General features: G+C 40.1%; 1 protein-coding gene across 5 annotated transcripts in view; it reads right to left on the reverse strand.

Annotated features, from left to right (window-relative positions):
• LOC132396626 (uncharacterized) overlaps positions 1-22,794 on the reverse strand; it is a 127,862-nt gene that overhangs the window by 70,790 nt on the left and 34,278 nt on the right. For 4 of the 5 annotated variants that reach the window (XM_059974329.1, XM_059974330.1, XM_059974331.1 and 1 more), the window contains exons 12-17: positions 17,049-17,188; positions 11,585-11,698; positions 8,378-8,536; positions 6,519-6,642; positions 3,812-4,015; positions 1,087-1,979 (exon numbers count right to left, since the gene is read on the reverse strand). In XM_059974329.1, the coding sequence (XP_059830312.1) occupies positions 1,087-1,979; positions 3,812-4,015; positions 6,519-6,642; positions 8,378-8,536; positions 11,585-11,698; positions 17,049-17,188 (1,634 nt within the window). The remainder of the gene's footprint in view (positions 1-1,086; positions 1,980-3,811; positions 4,016-6,518; positions 6,643-8,377; positions 8,537-11,584; positions 11,699-17,048; positions 17,189-22,794) is intronic. The other variant, XM_059974333.1, reaches the window with a different exon arrangement.

Consider the following 22,794-nt stretch of genomic DNA (forward strand, 5'->3'; position numbering starts at 1 on the left):
TTGAATAACTCATTTCCTTCTACCTTAGGCCATGAACCTATCAATCACCCCTGCTGTGAACCACTTCTACAAAGGAGGGATCCGTATGCTCCACGACCGCTGGACTAAGTGTGAACCTGTAGGAGAGGACTATGTTGAAAAATAAATGTGCTAGGTTTTGTAAAATTGATTCCTTCTACCTTAGGCCACAAACTTATCAATCACCCCTTGTGCTTCTCAGTGCCTGAGTAAAGCCCACATAATCAAAGACCTCACTCACCCTAGACATTCTCTCTTCTTCCCTCTTTTATAGGGCCTGAAAACATGTACCACCAGCTCAAGGGCAGCTTCTACCCTGCTGTTATCAGTCCACCTGACGTCCTTATTATTAGCCAGCAGCAGGTGCTGCAGGTAGTCTGGAACATTGGGTTAGGGAAGATTTGGGTTTACCATGGTGGCCGTGTGGTTAAATAGATCAAACTCCTCTGGTCCTACAAGGGAGAGACAGAGATTCATAGAAGGAAGATCAGGGCCACCAACCAAACTGTGACTCGGGGAAGGTGGTTGGGGGGGGTGGTGGTGGTGTCGAGGGAGTCTGGTAAAGATGTACTGGAAGAAAGTTGCTGTGTGTTCATTCCTGAGTGAATATAACAATCGTCACATATTCATTCAGGTATGAATAGATGGCCCCATCATGAAAAAAAACACTGCATTCAGCTTTGTATCATATGGGTAGAATAAATGATAAGCATACACAAATAGTTAGCAAGTGGAATAATATAATCATGATTTTCTGTTGTTAAGATATGCACCTTAAATAGAAAAAAGTTATACTTATGACAAAGTATCCGTTGCTGGCAAGAACATGCTGACTGCCATTCAGAGGGGTGAGTTTAAACATGAATCCAGACCACTTGTGGAACTGCTCTATTGTGATTTTCAGCTCTCACTCTTCAGGAGAAAGGAGGCACTTGCAGTCAACTTTCCCCTTTCAGAAATATGTGGTACTTCACAAATACTTTGATTTCCAGAAATAATTACACGATCAGCAAGAACCTAATTTGACACAGGTTACAATGGAATCTCGATTGGAACTCATCATCTCACCTTTCTAGTGTCATGGCTCCTCTCAGGTCCTCTTCCACGCTGATGATGGACAAACCCCACACCTTGTGTAGCAAAAACTCAAAATTAAAAAGACACTCTGTTAACAGAGCTGGCATTTGGCTCGACTGCAGCAGGTGGTAAGGAACTCCATTAAGTTTTCGGAGGTTGAAGGTGTAACTCACTTTAGAATCTTCTCTGCAAACCCAAGCCAGGGGCTGGCCATTGAGATCCTCTGGGCCACAGATGCTCGACTTTCCAGAGAGGACAGATGCTTTTCCCAGAAAATAGTTTGCTATAGTTGAGTGCAGGGAGAGCTGATCATCTTTTGATGCCAGGTACCTCTTCAAACAGTTAAATTTCAATGCTGAATGGGCCCAGTTAAATGTGTGCGTGTTGTCAGTCATCTGCTCTACTATGTGGATTTTCAAGTCTCTCTGAAGCTTCATCCAGATTACTGTGGGCACCTTACAGAGAGAAATATTTTGGAATTGTCTGACCTCTTGCATGACCATCTGGTCCAAAGAGAGAAGATCAATCATTTCAGCAAATGTGACACCATTTCTTGACAATGTCAGTAACCCTGCTACTTTCTTCACAAGCTCTTTCCCATGTTCTTTCTCCAGTCTACTAAGAATTGCTGAATACAACTGCTGCAGACTTTGTGGTAGATAAATGTCTGAGACCAGCGTGCAGGACTGCCAGTGTAGAGACTCCCTGTATGCACACTGGAGATAGAGAGGAGTAGGGCACCCACTGCAAGCTTCCAGTAGTAAGTCCCATTGGTCAGCTGTCAGTTTCCGATGGTCTTTCTTCAACCAAGAACTGATCATTTCCTCTATTTCCTCGGAAGTGAGCGGTGGGATATGAAGAATGTTCCCATTTTCCTTTAAAATCTGTTTAAAGAATTGAGGCTTTATTATGACTTTGCTTCACTGCCTTCTCCAATAACTGCAAGAAACTCTCTTATAAAACATTTAATTTGAGAAATTATGATACAATGAATTGGAGTTGTAAGACAAAGAAACGCATTGTATTTTGTGGACAAACAATAGTCATAAATCTCAGGGCAAAATTCTGAACGGTGCTGGGGAGAGATTGTGTACTTATTTATGTGTAACAGCAGAGAAGGAGGAGGAAATAAAAGTCAGCTTATGCCAACTTTGCTACAGTTTCCATCAATTTCAAATAGCCAAAACAAAAGATGGTATATGTTGTGAAGAGGCAGAAAAAGAAATACAAAATAAAAAGAATAACTGAATGAAGAACTTGAGTTAAATTTCATCCCAAAGGGAGGTTGAATCAGAGTCAGGTTTGATATCATTGGCATATGCCGAGAAATTTGTTGTTTTGTAGCAGCAATACATTGCAATACAAAAAAACAACTTAAATCACAAAAAATAAAAACACATACAGTATTACAGTTTACATACACAATATGTTCCCAAATTTGCTACTTAAAACTTAGATTCTGCAATTAAATACAGAACTAATAATATATTTTACCCAATCAAAGTTAAGACATAACAGTTAATGGGAGTTAAGTAATAGCACTATAAAGATGCTCTCAGATGCTGCAGGGTTAGAATAATACCGCAGAACTTTGCCTTGCGTGTGACACTGGGCTCAAATAAACCATTACAAAGAGTTCTGCTACTGATATTGTGGCAGAAGCAAAATAAGTATCTCCTGAGACAAATTAGGTTCTGTTGGATTTGAAATAGTTTAAGGTGACATATATCTATTGATGGAAAGGAGGAACTAAATCTATCATTTATTGTTCATTGAGTCCAACAAGGTCCAGTTGTTGACTGTAAACACAAGAGATCCTGTAGGTACTGGAATCTTTTGAGTACCACACAAAATGCCAGAGGAACTCTGGGCAGAGGCCTTTCATAGCAAGGATGAAGTCTCAGTCTAAAACATCGACTGTTTATTCCCCTCCATGGATGCTGCCTAATTTGCTGAGTTCCTCCAGCATTTTGAGTGTGTTGATCAGTTGCTGACTGAGTAGTGCTGTAGGATGGGACAACAACCCATGCCTTTTGGGTTGCTACACGCTTGGCCCTGGATAACCATGCAAATCAATAGGTTGTGTAATGCCAACTGTATAAGCTGCATTCACTTTTCTGGTAAACAATGCAGATTACAGCACATCATTGGCTTTGCAAACCATGTCTGATTTCTCAGGATACAAGAAGATATAGTGGGGTAATAGAGTTGGTGGTTATCTTTCTGGAGATGGAGAGTTCATTTCAAATCCAGTTAAAAGAATAAACCAGAGCTGTATAAACAATGCCCTGTCACAGTGTGGGTGAGACATTTGACTCACAAGGAAATTTGAAAGAAGAGCAGCTCTGGGAATTTCTGCAACACTTGTTTTGCCCTGATTTAGATTGTCTACCATCAAGCCCTTGAAAATGATTAAGGTAGCTCTTTATCAATTGACCAAACATCTTGTGGACTCTACATAAACTGATAAGTACTAATTTTGTAAGCAAGCTTATAAAAACCTCTCTGTGGCCTTGGAGGTTCAGCTCTGTAAGATTAATTGTGCTATAATAATATATAATAAGTGCCTACATACAATCCATTAGTTGCTTTTATTGGATAGCAACTATCAACCTTTAACAACGACCAAAGCAAAAACACAGGTGTATAAAGATACTCCTGCTAAACTGTGAAAACTGTACAGTTATTCAGTCATTGCTTAATAGATTTTTATTACCTTTAGTGCTGCCTGATTCTCCTCAACTGTCATGGATACAATGATATAGACATTCTTTGGCAGTTCTCTGGGAAACCAGGAAAGATTTTGAGCATTGTAGTCATCAGATAATTCTTCCAAGCCATCCAAACTAATCAACAGAGGCTTGTCTTCTGTAGCAAGCTCCAGCATTGAAGTAAACTCATTTAACAGACCTGAGAACTCCTGAGCAAGGGAACAAGACCAAAAGGTATTGATAGAATTATAAGCAGATTAATCCCATTGTTCATATTCTATTCTATACCCTGAACTTTTAGGTCTGGTGGAAGGAGTGGCAACCTGGAAATGGAGGCTTAAAGTTTAATAACTCTTTTTCATAACTGCCATTTTGGAGTGGCCATAGGAGGAGGAGACAGCCATTGGTGGGAGGCACCCAGAGGCTGCAACCGATAGCGACTCTACCAACTTAGAGGAGTACACAGCATCAGTGAGCAGCTACATCAGCAAGTGCATTGATGATGCTACTCTGTCCAAGACCATCACTATACGCGCTAACCAGAAGCCATGGATGACTGCAGAGGTGTGTGCGCTGCTGAAGACCTGTGACTCCACCTTCAGAGCCGATGACAAGGCAGCTCTAACAAAAGTGAGGGCCAAACTGTCCCCAGGCATCAGAGGGGCAAAGCGTGCACAAGCCCAGTGAATCCACAGCCACTTCCAGGACAACGGCAACACGCGGCGCATGTGGAAGGGCATCCAGGACATCACTAATTACAGGACAACATCACCTGACTGTGCAGGTGATACCTCCCTCCCAGATGCGCTAAATAACTTCTAAGCCCGGTTTGAGGTGGAAAATGACGTGGCGGCGAGGAAATCCACACCACCTACAAATGACCAGGTACTGTGTCTCACCGTGGCTGATGCGAGAAGAACCTGCAGGGTCAACCCACGGAAGGCTGCTGGACCAGACAACATCCCCGGTAGAGTGCTCAGAGGATGTGCAGACCAGCTAGCAGATGTTCTTACTGACATCTTCAGCATCTCCCTGAGCAGCGCCACCATTCCAACATGCTTCAAGGCCACCACCATCGTCCCCGTGCCAGAGAAGTCTTCAGTGTCCTGCCTAAATGACTACCGTCCCGTTCCACTCACATCCATCATCATGAAGTGTTTTGAGAGGCTCGTCATGAGGCGTATCAAGACCCTGCTGCACCCCTCACTGGATCCCCTGCAGTTTGCATACCGTCTCAACCGCTCAACAGATGACGCCATTGCCACCACCCTCCACCTGGCCCTAACCCACCTGGACAAAAAAGACACATACGTTCGGATGCTGTTCATAGACTTCAGTTCAGCATTCAACACAATCATCCCTCAGAAACTGATTGGAAAGCTGAGCCTACTGGTCCTGAACACCTCTCTCTGCAACTGTATCCTAGACTTCCTGACTGGGAGACCTCAGTCAGTCCGGATTGGGAGCAGCATCTCCAACACCATCACACTGAGCACAGGTCCCCGCCAGGGCTGTGTGCTCAGTCCACTGCTGTTCACTCTGCTGACCTACGACTGTGCTGCAACACACAGCTCGAACCACATCATCAAGTTCGCTGATGACACGACCGTGGTGGATCTCATCAGCAAGAATGACGAGTCAGCTTACAGAGAGGAGGTGCAGTGGTTAACAGACAGGTGCAGAGCCAACAACCTGTTTCTTAATGTGAACAAAACTAAAGAGATGGTTGTTGACTTCAGATTTATTTTCAACTTACTTACTTGTTTACTCTCAGATTTTCTTGTGAATGTTATGTCTTTAATGGTATGTATCTGTGATGCTACTGCAGCTTAAGCTTATCATTGCACTTATGCATATGACAACATGACTTGACTAGTGTTTAGAAAAAAAAATGAGGATCTCATTGAAACTATCGAATACAGAAGGGCCCAGTTGGAGAAGGTGTTTCCATTAATGGGAGAGACTAGGACCAGAAGGCACAGCCTCAGAGTAGAAGGAAATTTCTTTAGGACAGACTTCATTACTTACTGCCTATTACATCACTGGCATTTAGGGCAGCAATGAAGGTCCTCCATCTCTGATGGAGTTCAGGGCTTCCTTCATCACGTCAGTAGCTTCCTCTCAGTTTTCACTACTGTCAGTCTTGCAAGTCAAAGGTGGAGACTCAGAAATACCAGCACAATAAGATGTAGAAGGATGCTTCATTGCCATTTCTGTAACAATTTTGTTTTACCAGTCAGGATCATTAGCCCTGAGCTGAACCCCCAAATCTGAAGGACTGGTGGATCACTTTTAGCCTGGCCTCTACCGTTTGGCATTGGTGACCCTACCAAGAACTGAAGCATAAAGCCCTGACCCCAGCCAACATAGCTCTCTGAGCCATTGAGGCATGCAAGCCTCCAAACCACAACAAGGTCCTCTTGGAGACCTTGGAACAGAGATGAGGAGGTAATTCTTCAGCCAGAAGATTATGGGAAGAAGGCAGGAGAATGGGGTTGAGAGGGAAAATAAATCAGCCATGATTGAATGCTGGAGCAGACTTGATGGCCTAATTGTTCTCCTGTGTGTTATGCTCTTATGGATTCTCTTGTGAACATTCGTTTAAAACAAGGGATGAAAATTAGGCTGTTGAATGGTTGGAAGACAAGATTATTGCCCAGGTTGAAAATGATCCCCATATGACTTTAAATATTCCTTATTTATTCATTATACCTCTGAGAAATATATCGACTTATTATATATTTCGGCAAGTTGGATGCACAAGCTCCAAAGAAGCAGGCGAATACTTCTACTTTCTCCAGTGATGCCAACAAAGCGAACAATTCTGCTCAATTCTCTGAAATGAAAAGGACTTATCAGTTTTAAATTGTCCACATTACAAAACAACAGAAATAGAAATAGATGCCTTGGTGCAGTTACACAGATACTTAGTTTTTTGTACAAAATATTCCACTTATGATATAGCTTAACAAACATGCTATATTTATGACACTCAAGCAATTTATAGATTATAGAACAGTATCACCCAAAATGCTTTGCTGAACTAATCAAATATTAGTTTAATTTAAATCTTTCTTCCAGCACATAGTCCATATCCCTCCATTCTCTGCATTTACCTAAATCATGCGCTTATCTTGGAGTCTCTTAAATGAGACTATCATATCTGTTTTCACTATCATCACTATTAGCACATTCCAGCCGCCTACCATCTTTGTGTAAAAAAAAATCCTGTCCCATATATCTCCTTTGAACTTTTCCACTCTGACCTTAAATGCACTTTTTTTTGGAAAAAGATACTGGTGTCTAATTTCTCTCTCTCTCTCTCCCTCTCTCTATCTAAATTTCTAAGATGTATCATGAAACAGTGCTTTTCAAATACTTCAGAAATAAATAAAATTCCACATTTTGAGAAGACAACCACTGTCACTCCTTCAGTTCCTACTCAACATTAGTCATAACCTCTGTAACTATGTCAAGTGAAGCTTCCTGGGAACTAGCACCAAAAGTGTAGAGAAAATTGCCAGCTGTGTTTGCATTTGCAGTCCTAACTTGTCACAAAATGAAGACTGGATCAACAAAATTAATTCAGAAACATTTTAGACTGTATGCTGACTTGGCACCCAAGCAGTTTGGAAGTAAAAACCACAACACTATACTAAAGTGGCAACTACAAGGCTAATTCTTTAGATCTCTTGAATCTCATTAAGATAAGTGAATTTAAAGTAAATACTAACATCCACAAAGGATAATTTATAGTCCGTTTCAGCAAGTGAACAGGAAATATGCAAGTGAAAGTCAAATGCACAAAAATTGAGCATCCAATTTCCAATATTTAGTATCCACAGGAGTTTCATGCACACAGTCATACAAATGTTCCAACACCGGAAATAATTGCTAAAGCAGCTTTTATTAATTGATATTATAAATTATGCTTAAATATAAACCTTGTTGGATTGAAGTGTTTAAATTAGCATTAAATGATAATGTCAACTTTCAATTAGGTTTCAGTTACTAGAAATAAGTAGGTTAAAACCTATCCGAGAATATGTTAATTTGTGCTCTAACCAAATTGGACACATTTTTATCTTTTGTTTTCAAAGTGTTCAGTTAATTTTAGTTAAATTTTATTCAGGCATGTCAATATTGATGCATGAATTAACACTCATTAAGGTAATGTTATCTAGGGCATTTAACGCCAATAGAGTGCAGCACATGATTTCACTTAAACAGAATTTGCAACCATAGACACAAAAATCCTTGAAAATGATTACTATCAAGGGGAAACATTGAATAAATTATTTACACTGTATTATATCGATTTCCATTAGCTGAGACTAGATTGTATTTACACAGGGTTGAAATCTACTTGACAGCCGGATTCGTTGAACAATGTTTAATTATTTTATTGGTTAATACTCCATATGCGAAACTGGAATCACAATGCCAACTGTAGTATAATATTGCAAGCATGCACCGCATGGCAATTGTTCTAATGTGCTGATGGCTGATGTCAGACTTCTTTTCTCTTTTGCGCACGAGGCTGTGTTAAAGATTGAGGATCTGGCACTTACCCTGAGATCCATTCGGAGGACAGAATGGATGCCTTGGCAACAAGAGCACTCTTGCCACATCCCGCTTCCCCAAGAAGTACAATCGGTCTTTGTTTTGACTGTTGCAGACATTCCTTCAGGCTGAGCAAGAAAGTTTCTCTTCCAATGAAAAATGATGCTCTTGGAAAAGATTTATAACAATAAACCTTTCAATTGGGACAGTACTGGACTAAACCTTTTGTTACAGAGGCTCTATTTAAAAGAATCATCAAGGTGGCATTTTGAATGTCAACATTTTGATTGTTGAACGTTCATTTCATCAAACAATGAACTGCACTGAGGCTTATAGCAATCTTCAATTAAACACTAATGTAAAATGTATAGTTTTGACATTATTAATTATTAAAGCAAAACTATATTTGAAATTAAGTAGTTTCTCACTCTGAGAAGAGCAACACGTGCATTTTGAAATGCAATATGACATTAACTGTGTCAGTGCCACAACTTTTAATGCTCATCATATCATGAATTAGCTGCATCTTGTAAATCTTTGCAAATGCCCTGATTTCCACTGGAACCATGAGAAAACAGTTTCAGCAGATGTTTTTTTATGAAAGAGTGTGCCCTCTTCAATGAGATTAGGAGCTGTTGCATCCTGATGCTTTTGTAATCCAAAGGTTCTTAGCAAGTCCAGAATGAGACATAAAACTTGCTGCTTACAGTCTTGGTAACATTTTATTAAAGGCCACAAGATCAAAGAAGAACAAGAAGAGTCGAGGGAACAAATAAAATACCAGACTACAAAGTAGTCATAGATTTTACTTTGCTCTCTCAACACTTCTTTTTGTTCTTCTGCACTGACTATGCCAAGCTGTTGGAAACTCATGCTTTTATGATCCAAGGTTCTTTGGAAGTCAAGAATGAGGCATAAAACTTATCACTAAACAATTTTATTTCGTGTTACAAGAATGAAGAACGAACAAGGAAGAGCCGACAGAACAAAGAAAAGAAAAAGGGAAGGCATTTGTGGTCATCTCATACACAGATTAGGGATAACAACAATCCCAGTGATAACATTTAACATATAAAATAGCCAGATTCATAGGTCATTACACTTGCTACTGAAAACTAAGAAGTTTCTAGCAAAATATAGAAGCAGCTGTACTGTAATGACTGGCAAATCTGCGGCACAATTACATGTATATGTAGGTGATTATATAAAATTACAAACAAGCATAGGAAAGTTAAACTAGAAGAAAAATATCAACTCTAAACCAATCCAACAGACCAAAGTAACCATACATTGTCTGGTTTCCTAGAGCTATGTAACCATATATTGCCTTGATTCCTGGTTGCTATCCCCTCTCAAATTATGTCTCAAATTACACCAGTCACAAAAGCTTCTGCCTCATAATTAATGACATCCTTTGAATTCCACAAGCAGTTGTGTGCAAGCAACAAGGTATCCAGTTAACTACTAACTATTCACTGAAGTAAAGCTGGTAATATGAAATACTACCAGAAAATAGCCGCAATATTCAGCAGCACAGGCAGCATTTGTAGAGAGAGGAATAGTTATAGCTTGCAACTTCAATAGCCTACGACTATTGAAGGCTAAAAATTAATTCTGTTTCTCCTTCCACAGATGCTGCCTGAATATAAGAATTTGAGAAGCAGGAACAGGAGTAGGCCATCTGGCCTGTCAAACCTGCTACACCATTCAATAAAATCACGGCTCATATGGCTGTGGGTTCAGCTCAACTGACTTACCTTTTCCCCATAACCCTGTATTCCACCACTATGCAAAAATCTATCTATGTTTTAAATGTATTTAATGAGGTACCTTCTACTGCTTCCCTGGGCAGACAATTCCAGAGATTCACTATTCTCTGGAAAAAAATCTTCATTTCCATCCCAAGTCTATCCTTTGAAACTTGAGGCTATGCCCACAGTTACACACCTGTAGTGGAAACAACATTCCTGCCTCTATCTTGTCTATTCCTTTCATAATTTTTTATGTTTTTGTAAGTTCCTCTCATTCTTCTGAATTCTGGTGAGTATAGTCCCAGGTGACTCAATCTCTCCTCAGAGTCTAACTCCCTCATCTCTGGAATCATCCTGGTGAATCTCCTTTGCACTGCCTTCAAAGTCAGTATATCCAATTTCAGGTAATGAGACCAGAACCAGATTCACCACTCCATAAGGCTTAGGAGCAGAATTAGGCCATTCAGCCCATCGAGTCTGCTCAGCCATTCTATCATGGCTGATTCCAGATCCCACCCAACCCCATACACCTGCCTTCTCACCATATCCTTTGATGTCCTGACCGATCAGTAAACTATCAACTTCCATCTTAAACATACCCATGGATTTGGCCTTCACCAGAGTCTGTTGCAGACCATTCCACAGATTCACCACTGTGAAGACCTACACAAAATAGTAATTCAAAACCTTGGCCATTTCCTCTTAACCTATATTAATCCCCCCCCCCCACCTTCCAAGGGACCTATGTTCACTTTAGCCAGCCTTTTCTGCATCATTACTATAAGAACTCTTACAATTTGCTTTTATATTTTGTGTTCAATTACTTTAATAATTTATCTTCCCTTTCTTTATTGCATCACTAATGGTCGAAACTTTGTTCCAGTCCGGATACAGGATCTCGACATGAACTCATCCCTTTAGAGCAGGAATTCCCAACCTGGGGTACATGGACCCTTTGCTTATTGGCATTAGTAAAAATGGTTGGGAACCCCTGTTTTAGAGATCCCAGGGGCTCGATTCCTTCCCGGATGCTTCTTCTCCATTTGGACCCATCACAGGCGAGCAAATTTCATAAAGGATAACAAATTTTCTTTTCAAGGAACACTGCAAACATCTTTTAAGTATTATTTTTACTTCCTGGAAAATTCCTGTCATGATGGAACTTGGTGTGGAGTGTTATCTAGTGTCAGACATGGACATGATATGGACTGCCCATCGGTGCTGAGTGTGAGCACTAGTACTGATTTGCCTATCTTGCCAATGGAATGGGAAGACTGTCCTGAGTCAATATTGATGGTTTCTCTCCAATGGTTTGAGGAATTTGATATGGGTAGACCAGATCCTGTGGTGCATTCCAATAAAGTTTGTTAAACATCTGAGCTCTGAATCAGCTCTGTTTTAAAGACTAGGCATTATGAAGTTATTAGTCACTGACATAATCCATAAAATCTCTGAAAGACTCACAGTGTGTGACAATGCTGCACATGCTCCAGCATCTCCTCCTGGACCTGGCTTCTGGCTGTGTTGCAGCTACGCTCTGTCCCTGGCAGTATCACAGCATCCTTTGAGCTAACCGTCCTTTGAGGAACATGTTCAAGGTTGAATAGTTAGCACAATGTATTTCATCAATCTATATAAAATATTGAGCCAAATTTAGAGTCATCAAGCATGACAGCACAGAAATAGGCCCTTTGGCCCATCTAGTCCATGCCAAACTATTATTCTGTCTGGAAGCACAAAATCAAGTATTCTTGCCAAAATCAGATAAAATATTGATTTACTAAATAGCAGAAGTCAAGTTTAATTAGACAGACATTCAGCAAAATGATCATGATCTGAACCTCTCCCACAAGAAATAATTTTTAACATTTAACATTTTAAATGAAGAACAGAATTGGGGATGTAGAGGCTTGAATGAACAATGGGACTAAAGAGTGATGCCCTTGAGACCAAGAATCTTTAATAAGGATCCTGGCCATGCAGAATGTTTGATGGTAGGTCAGAGACTATGTAGCCCACATCACCACTCTTCAATCACTGAACTACCATTTCAATGAGATCCCTTGTTTCTGTGGTGGGTAGTGATCCTATACCTAAATTGAGGTGAATAAATGGTGCTATCAACTTATGCACCCACTCATACTTTTCCCACTGAGTGGAAATGGTTTAACATTGACTAATTATATTTTTAAAAGTATTTTTAATGTTTTGTTTGTGTAACTCATGCTGATTTCATACTGTATATTATTATATGTACCATGTAATAAGAAATGATAAGCTAGCCATCAATTCTGGTTTCTCTCTTCCATCCTACCCGAAGATGATTGAATGAAAATCACAAGAATTTGCTCTTGATTTCTAACATGTCTGAATGATGTCCCAGACTTGTTGCCACCCAAGTCCTGGTTTGCTCCTGTTAGAAAGATTCACATTTATCAGGAGGAAGCATTTGTAGAACACTGAGGTTCTTTAACTATTGAGTCTTCAAATCATGCGAGGAGAATACTCTGAAGATACAATTCTCCACAATTACAAATTACAGTGGGGAGAACTTTTTATATTAATATTTTATATGCATTAGAAAAGTATATATAATTTAAAAGGATGTTCACAGAAAACTTCCTATTTTACAGAAGAAGCACATATAGAATAGTATGATGTAGTTATAAAGACAAAATTACCATTTTGTGAAACATAAAGAACATTTCATTTTAAGATGATTTTCACCATCCATCATTACGTCCAAGGTATAGGCTTCAATCTTGAATGCTGACCTTTTTACTAAATTTAGTGTATTTTCTATTCTTAATGTTAACCTGTTATAATGGGGGTTCACCAGAGCAATATTAATTTGGTTACCAATTAGAATAATTGCCAGTGGTTTTTGATCTATGCAATTACTGCCACAGATGCACAGAAATACAGTCTGAATCAAAAGCAAACCTTGTTCTACTAAAAAAAGTTTTATCTATATAAATCAGAGCTCTCTTTATAAAAAGCATTTTATGTGTTGGTCATTGGACACACTAAGCTTTGGAAATATCACTCTAGTTTTGCAAGAACAAGGCTATTTCCATGATAAATGTCCATCCTGATACATTTTAATTGTTATTCAAATTCTAACAAGGCACTGAGAATGTGGGGCAGCAGTCAGAAGAGCTGTTTTCATAAAGAATCTTTGGCACACAAACAGGCCATTTAGTCTGACAGGACAATGCCAATGTTTGTGCCCCTTACTTGCTCTGCCACCCATGTTTATCAAAACTGATTAATACAATCTATCCTTGTGTGCTTATTCAGTTCCCTACGCCCCCTTGCACTCATTTGAAATGCAACATCTTAAGGGCAAGTCATCAACTTGAACAATAAATCACTTTTAATAATAAGTAAAAATGATTCAGGAGAAAATTTCCTTAGTTCACAGGTTAAATATGTACTGACTGTGTATTCTCTGCTCCTGGAATTTAGTTCTAATGAAATTTTTATTATTTATGGATGTTTTATTCTATATTCACACTTCAAACTCTAACCTTATTTTATATAATACTTCATTCTTATAATTGTTGAGTGTTGTAAATTCCTAATACATGTCGATGTATATGGCAATTCAAATTGATCCTTGAACCTAAAGCCAACAGAGAACATTACACAACTGTGACATTGTGATGCAATTAGGGTTGAAATATACAGTACATCCTCAGGAAATCTGAAGATGTGAATCCAAGGGGGACCAATATTCTTGTGGGCAGATTTACTAGGGCCTTTGGGTGCAGATTAAACTAATATGGCAGGAAATCAGGATGATAGAGCTGAGGATGAGCCAGCAGGTTTACAAGTAGATGACGGGTGTAACACGAATGTAAGGAATTCGATGATTGGATACAACTGCAGACAGAGCAAAGAGTTAAATTGTGCCACTGAGGCAAAATTCAAAAGGACAAAGAATGCTGGACTAAAGGTGCTGTATTTATGAGGTGGATGAACATGTGGTGCAATTAGAGATTGGTCAGTATAACATTGTGGGCATCACTGAGTCATGGCTAAAAGAAGGGAGCTTCACATCAAAGGATAAACTTTGTATCAAAGGGACAGGCAGGAAGGCATAGGTGGCGGTCAACGTTTTGGGCCGAGACCCTTCATCAGAATTCTTTTCTCACGGATGCTGCCTGACCTGCTGAATTCTTCCAGCATTGTGTATGTATTCTTTGATCCACAGTATCTGCAGTTGTATTTTTGTGTATAGGTGGTGGTGTGGCTCTGTTGGTAAGACATGGAATTACATCTTTAGAAAGAGGTGACATAGGGTCAGAGAATGTTGAATCCTTGTGGGTGGTGTGAAGAAGCTGCAAGTGTTAAAAAAAACTGTGATGGGAATCATATATGGGCCTCCAAATAGTAACTTTGATATAGGGTTAAGGAAGGTGGAAAAGGCATGTAATAAGGTTAATGACAATTGTAATGGGGGACTTCAATATGCAAGAGAATTGGGAAAATCACGTTGATGTCAGATCGCAAGAGAGAGAATTTGTTGAGTGCCTATGAGATGGCTTTCCAGAGCAGCTTGTGCTTGAGCCCACTCGGGAAACAGCTATTTTGTGTTGTGTAATAACCCAGATCTTATTAGGGAGCTTAACATAAAGGAATCCTTGGGAGGCAGTTGATTATAATATGATTGAATTCATACTGCAACTTGAGAGGGAGAAGCATAACTCACAAGTATCAGTATCACAATGGAATAAAGGGAATTACAAAGGTGTGAGAGAGGAACTTGCCCAGATGGATTGGAGGAGGATATTGGCGGGGTTGACGGCACAGCAGAGATGACTGAATTTCTGGGAATAGTTCACAAAGCCCAGGAGACATATGTTCCATGAAGGAAGAAGTTCTCAAATAGCAGTGGTAGGCAACTGTGGCTGACAAAGGAAATTAAGGACTGCATAAAAGCCAAGAAAAGGGCATATAAGGTAGCAAAAGTGAGTGGGAAGTTGAATGATTGGAAAGCTTTTAAAATCCAACAAAAGTTAACTAAAAAAGCTATAAGAAGGGAAAAGTTGAAATATAAGAGCAGACTAGCTAATAATATAAAGCAGGAAACCAAAAGTTTTTTCAGTTATGCAAAGAGTAAAAGAGAGGTGAGAGTTGATATTGGACCACTGGAAAATGATGCTGGTGAGCTGGTAATGGGGGACAAAGAAATGGCAGATAAACGTAATGGATACTTTGCATCTGGCTTCACTGTGGAAGACACTAGCAGTGTGCAAGAGGTCCGTGAGTGTCAGGGAGTAGGAGGGAGTGCCATTGCTATTACAAAAAAAGAGTGCTAGGCAAACTTAAAGATCTTAAAGTGGATGAATCACCTGGGCCAGATGGACTACATCCCAGAGTCCTGAGAGAGGTTGCAGAAGAAATAACAGATGCATTGGTCATGATCTTTCAAGAATTACTTGATTTGAGCATGGCCCTGGATGACTGGACGATTGCAAAAGAAAGGAAATTATAGGCCAGTTAGCCTAACCTCAGTGGTTGGGGAAGTGTTGGAGTCTATAATTAAGAATGAGGTTTCAAGGTGCTTGGAGACTAATGATAAGTCAAAGTCAGCATGGTTTCTGTAAAGGGAAATCTTGCCTGACAAATTTGCTAGAGTTCTTCAAGGAAGAAATGTGCAGGGTGGACAAAGAAGAGGCAGGGGATATCATTTACTTGGATTTTCAGAAGGCATTTGATAAGGTGCCACATGAGGCTGCTTAACAAGATAAAGTCCTATGGCGTGGAAGGAAAAATACTGGCATGGATAGAGGAATGGTTGACAAGCAGCCGGCAGCGAATGGGAATAAAAGGGGCCTTTTCTGGTTAGCTATTGGTGACGAGTGGTGTTCCTCAGTGGTCAGTTTTGGGATTGCCACTTTTCACATTGTTTGCTAATGATTTAGATAATGGAATTGAAGGCTTTGTGGCAAAGTTTGCGGATGATACAAAGATAGATAGAGGGGTAAGTAGTGCTGAGGAAGCATTGCAATTTCAGCAGGACTTAGACAAAGTGGAAGAATGTGCAAAAATGTGGCAGGTGGAATACAGTGTTGGGAAATGCATGATAATGCATTTTGTTAAAAGGGACAATAATGCAGACTATTATCTAAATGGAGAGAAGATTCAAACATCAGAGATGCAAAGAGATTTAGGAATCCTCATGCAAGACTCCCAGAAAGTTAATTTACAGGTTGAGTCTATGGTAAAGAAGGCAAATGCAACATTGGCATTTATTTCAAGGGGAATAGAATATAAAAGTAAGGAGATAATGCTGAGCCTTTATAAGACACTAGTCAGACCGCACTTGGGAGTATTGTCAGCAGTTTTGGGCCCATTATCTCAGAAAGGATGTATTGGAGAGAGTCCAGAGGAGATTCACAAGGATGATTCCAGGAATGAAGGGGGTTCAATTCCAAATGAGGTGTGTTTGGCAGCTTTGGGCCTGTACTCACTGAAATTTAGAAGAATGCAGGGGGATCACATTGAAACCCACTGAATGTTGAAAGGACAAGATAGGGTGGACGTCAAAAGACTGTTTCCTATGTTGGTGACATACAGCACTTGAGGGCACTGTCTCAAAATTGAAGGATAACCCTTCAGAACATTTTTTTGCCATAGGGTAGTAAATCTGTGGAATGCTCTACCACAGATGTCGTGGAGGCCAAGTCCATGGGTATATTTAAGGTGGAAGTTGATCATTTCCTGGATCGTCTGGGCATCAAAGGATTTGGTGAGAAGGCAGGTGCATGGGGTTGAGTGGGATCTGGGATCGTCCATGATGGAATAGCGGAGCAGACTCAAATGGCTGATTAGCCTAATTCTGCTCCTATGTCTCATGGTCTTATGAAATAGATTGAAAATTGTAATTTTTGATATAGTAGAGCGAGGCAGAAGCACTGACCTGTTAAAATGGGCAATGAAGGTCTTCCGAAAATCATTACACAAATGTTCTGTGTAGAAAAAGTGGGACCTGTTGAGCTTTGGATTGATTCCATCCCGACCCCAGCTGACCTTGTACTCATAAATATTGGTATGACGAAGCTATCAGGCATAAAATTTATCATTACTTCGCAAGCTGAATAAATCAGCTACAAGAGAACATTATAAGCCCATAAACTAAAATTAACATTTGACTCTATCAATTAAAACCAGGTACAGTAGATTACCAAGAACTTCAAGTAGATGAATGAGAATTAGAAACAGAAGAGGACTTCCCCTGAAAACTATGTATTAAACAAAATGCATGCTGGGTCAATATTTATTTCTAATAGTACCATACTGAAGGAGAATGTTGTTTTGTGCTCAACTCTCTTTTCTTTAAAAGTACTATTCATCGAGCACCTTGGTAAGTAAATATTGAAGGATTTTCTCCTGCATTTTTGAATATTTACTTAAACTTAAAAACATCAGTTGGTCCTTGGTCACAGTGGAGGTTAACTAAAGAGCTGGAATATTAGCCTCCCAAAATGGACAAACTCCAGCTGGCTAGCGTGCCTCAATGACTCGGAGAGCTATGCTGGTTAGAATCAGAGCCTTGTGCTTTGGCTCTTGGTAGGGTCATCCACACCAAACAGGTCAAAGAGTGGATGCCAGACTAAAAGTGATCCACCAGTCCTCCAGGTTTGGGGAGTCAGCAAAGGGCTAACAATTCTGACTGGCAAAACAAAATTGTTACGGAAACAGCATGAAGAATCCTCTATCTGTGTGCGATGGTATGCACAGACAGAGATGGAGGACCTTCATTGCTACCCTAAACACCAGCGTCAGAACAGGCAGTAAATAAGTAAGAAACAAGTAAAGCTCAGTGGGGTGATATGCAAGGAATGGTAAGGTTGTCAGATCATACACAAAGTGAGCTAAGTGTGTAACAATCAGGTTTAAGGACATTGATAATAAAATATAGTATGTATCATATATTAAAGGGATGTAAATGGTTCAGGTAAGTTACTATTTATCTTGACTACAGAGCTACCATATTTTTTTTAAATCCATTTTGTTCACTCATGTTCCTCAGGATAGAAAATCTGCCATCTCTACCCTGTCTGACCTATACACGAGCTGACAGTTACGAGATCAACTCTTAACTGCCATTGGCTGGATCTAGCAAGACACATAACTTTAAAGCAGAAAAGGGATAACATTTGATCTGCCTAGGTCCTGAAGGGAAGTGGGATGCATTTTAGGAGCTGGTAGGTTAGTAAGTAGAATTTTTCTGTTGGACCTATGTGTGGCAAATTTGATTTTCTATGGCACAACAACATGAAAGATGAAGATTTCCCAGGACACTTTTCTGAGCAGTCTCTCGAGTTCTCCTTAAGACAGAACCTGGACCGTGCCTCTATTTGTCTATTTAAGCACCGACTTCCAGCACTCCCTCATTTTGACATGACTCTAAACTGCCAGGTGCCCATTTAACAAGTCCAATGCAGCTGGCCATTACCCATCTCTGCCATGCAATCAAGTACCATCTGCGTTTACTAATGTTGTCTCGAAGACCCCCTGCTTTGTATTAAATCATTGCATTAGCAAATCACTACACTAAAGCAGACATTCCAAATGAATTCAAACTGTGTCCATTTCCTTGTAACAGTTTATTATTGAAAAATATCTTCAAACCACTCGAGTGTATGTTATTGGTTGGTGGAATTAAATAGAATACTTACCTAAGAGTTGGCAAGTAGAGCACTACAGAAGAAACACTATAGCCATCAATTATGAAATGCTGGAATGAATATGGCCTATTGTTCAGGTGTAGAAAAGTAAATCCAATTTAGATAAGTGTTGATATAATTCTGTGGCTGTAAATCATATAGTGTAGTGTACTGTTTCCAAAGACAAACAGCTGTCACTTGCTTCCTTTTAACACCATCTTTCTTCTCTTCCATTGTACCAGGAACTAAACACCAGGTGGTGTTTGTTTCTTAGTCTGATCCCTCTGCTCTACCATTAGCTGATTGCATCTGTCACCGCAGGGAAGACATTCTCACTAACTCAGGATCCCCGGATTAAGGAGAGCAAAATTTAATTGTTCTTGTTTGCAATGCAGCTCTGAATTCAGTCCTCACCTTGAGCACTGTCTATCTGTAGTTTGCACATTTTTGTACAACTGAGTTTTCCTCTGTACGCCCATTTCAAAAACACGGGGGTTGGGTGTTGGGAAGTTACTCACTTTAAATTGCCCTAGAAAGAGAGTGAAGGGACATTTGGTGGGGATTTGGTGAGAATAGGTTACAGGAATAATTAATAGGGGATGGGATTGCACTATGAATTGGTAAAGATTGCTATTGTCGCTTTTTTTTCTTTGAGTGAGGGGGTTAGGGATTATTATTGTTGCTGTTTCTTCTGCGTTTGAGGGGGTCAGGGATTGCTGCTGTTTTTTACTATGAATGGAGATTGTTACTGTCACTGCTTTTTTCTGTGAGTAAGGATTGTTACTATCACTCTGCTAGGGAGGGGGGATTTGATGCGATTGTGGCTTTCTTCAGCAGGGTGTGGATTTTGTTGTCAAGCCAGGATGGGGGTGGGGGAGAGTTGATGTTTTTTCTTTCATCAATCCCATGGTCTTTCTGTATTTCATGACTATCTGGAGAAGACAGATAGCAGAGTTGTATTGTATCTGCATAATTTGACAATAAAATGACTCAGTAGGCTGAGATCCAGTTTCCATGTTAGAAGTAAATCAACTAATGTAGATAAGAGGAAGGAAATATATTACATAGATGGGAGGGGTAATTTTATCTCATCTCAGAGGCAAATATAGTCAGTTAGATTTCTTCATGACTCTCATCAATTGCACCATTCTGCCTCTTTCCCAGCATTTTCTATTCACTACTAGATCTCAAGCTAGATCTCTGCCATTGAGTGGGAACAATTAGGTATGTTGCAAACCCTTCTCATCAATCAGATAATGACCCATCTTTCTATTTTTAAAGCCAAAGTTGGATAATCTCACATTTCTCCACATTATATTTCATTTTCCAAGCATCTTCCCGCTCGCCTGCGACTTTGCGACACCTCACAGCCCAAATACGCCAGCCTAATTTTTGTGTCAGACGTAATTATGGCCTGGCACTAGATTATGGGGAACTCAGTGATAAAATGACATTGAGTGTTACTGGTTGGATTTTCTTTTATTGGACACAATCATTGATGAGCAATTTTGTGGGGTGAAGGGTTATTGGCCAATTATCAGCCCAAACGTTAATGTTGAAAATCCAAAAACTGCAGACACTGGAAATCTGAAATGAAAACAGAAACGCTGTACAGACTCAGCAGGTCAGACAGAACTTACAGAAAGAGAGACAGAGTTAATGTTTCAGGTCAAAGCCTCTTCATCAGAACATAGTGAAAAAGAAAACAAAGTAGATTTAAGTTGGAGAGAAGATGGGGGATGGATGTTATAGGACAAAAGGAATAGCTCTGATACAGTGAGACTAGGGTTGCCATGGAGATCATCTTAATGGAGGATAGCTAGTGAATGGGTTGATGGAGGAAGTTAGAGAATGCAAATAATGAAAAATGTAGGGCATGCTCAGTAAGTCAGATGGAAAGAGAAAGGCCTGAGACCATTCTGAAGTGGCAGAGCCCAGGCCAAGAGCAAAGAATGGCCAGATTTGAATAGTTTAAGCTGTGGGCCATATTGTAAAGCTCCAGGTCCCGGGGTCGGAGGTGAAGGATTTTAGATTGCTGTTCCTCGACATTTACTCTACTCTGCGCTGAACTAGGGCTGTCGCCTGCTCTTGAATTGGCTGTAGTGATGCCTGCCTTCGCGTCTGTGGACTCACTTCTGTAAACTTCAGTTCTGAATGCTATTTGCTTACTTTGTTTGTATGATTTGTCTTTTCACTCTGCACACAGGGCATCCTTTGATAGTCTTCCTTTTTTAAATGGATCTATTGTGTTTCTTTGCTTTGTATCTGCCTGCACTGTTACAATGAAGTTTAATGTAAGCTTGATGAACAGCAGCATCAAGTTCTATGTAGCTATTTGCACTTAAGTGCAACTTTTACACTTAATAACAATTGCTAAAACCTCATAACTTGCCCTATCTGTATCAGAACTAAGCAATCCACTTAAAATGTCAGCTCCGTTTTCCTCTCTCCTTCAGCACAGCCTGACCTACAGGGCACACTCTACAACTCAACATTTGCAGAGCTGGCAACACCAGCCTTTCTTTTTTAAAGATATTCATTCCCTTCGCCTATCTTCCTCTCCCCAATATCCTCTGTAACTTAAAACCAACTTGTTTGCTCTCATACCAGTTCTAATTAAGGGTTTCAACCTGAAATGTGAGCTTCAGGACATTAGATACAAGACAGAGATGAGGAGAAAATACTTTTCCCAGAGATCTGTGGAATTCTCTGTCCGGGGAAGCAGTAGAGATTACGTCATTAAATATATTTGAGACTTGGTTAAATATTTGAATGGCATTGAAATTAGAGTAATGGAGAAAGGGCAGGGAGGTGGAGCTGAGCCCATGACCTTATCGAATGGCAGAACAGGCTTGCTGGCCTTTTCCTATTTCCAAAGTTTTTATGTTCTTTCCACAGATGCTGCCTGACCTCCAGAGTGCTCTCAATATTTTCTGTTTTTATTTAAGCATCAATGATCACAGGGACTAATCCAAAATGTTATCTGTTTCCCCCCCCCCCCACTAATATTGCTCTCCAGATTACAGCATCTGCAACCTCTCATCTCTTCATTATCTGAATTCTGTGTTTTTTACATTTTTGTGGAATTGAACTTTGGGATGTTCAGTGATGAGAGCACAAAGCCTAACTTTAGGAAGGCCATTGACAAAGATGGTTGAGCCAAAGCACTACAGTACTGTTGGAAAGTCTTACAGTCGAAATATATATATCACTTGGGTACCTAAGATTTTTACACAGTACTATATTTTCACTGCGGAGTGGAAAGCGAGTTTGCAAATCTGGTGGTGGCAAAGGGTATTGGGAACGGCGAGGGTGGAGTACCATGGGGGAAGGGTGTGGACGGGTGGCAGAGCAGGAGTGCCAGGGGTGGGGAGTGGCACGGGTGTGGACACACCCAGCCTTGAGACACTATGCGAGGTCATATGATTCCAAACAATTGGTTTATTGATCAATACAAAATGTCTCTCTGTTGTGACCTGCTCCCTGCCCTCTCTGTTCACCTTTTCCCAACCATGATTTCACTCTCACTGTCCCTTTTCCAATCTCAATCCACAATAGGTTTATACTCACTCACTGTGTGATGAAATTTGCCTTTTTTGCGGCAGCAGTGTAATGCAATACATAAAATGACAGCAGCACTGCGCAAAAGCCTTAGACATCCTCTCCATATGTACAGTATGTGCCTAAGATTTTTGCACAGTACTGTACCTTGAGGATTCTCACATACAATGTTTGGAGCTAAGCTATTTCACTTCCAACAACCATAACCATATCCCTTTGAGCAACCAGTGGAATACTTTCCCCTTGATTCTAATTGATATTAATTTTATAGTGCTTCCTGATTCTTGCTCTTGTCAGATCTAGTTTTACAGATTGACCACTTCAAAAGTTGATCTGTTTCATGTTGAAGATGAGGAGGAACAAGATGGGGCATAGACAGCTATAATGGCCACTGTGTTTTACATTACCATTCAACTGGCTAAAGTTTGACTGGCA

This window comes from Hypanus sabinus, chromosome 7 (assembly GCF_030144855.1).
Source record: "Hypanus sabinus isolate sHypSab1 chromosome 7, sHypSab1.hap1, whole genome shotgun sequence".
Lineage (NCBI taxonomy): Eukaryota > Metazoa > Chordata > Chondrichthyes > Myliobatiformes > Dasyatidae > Hypanus > Hypanus sabinus.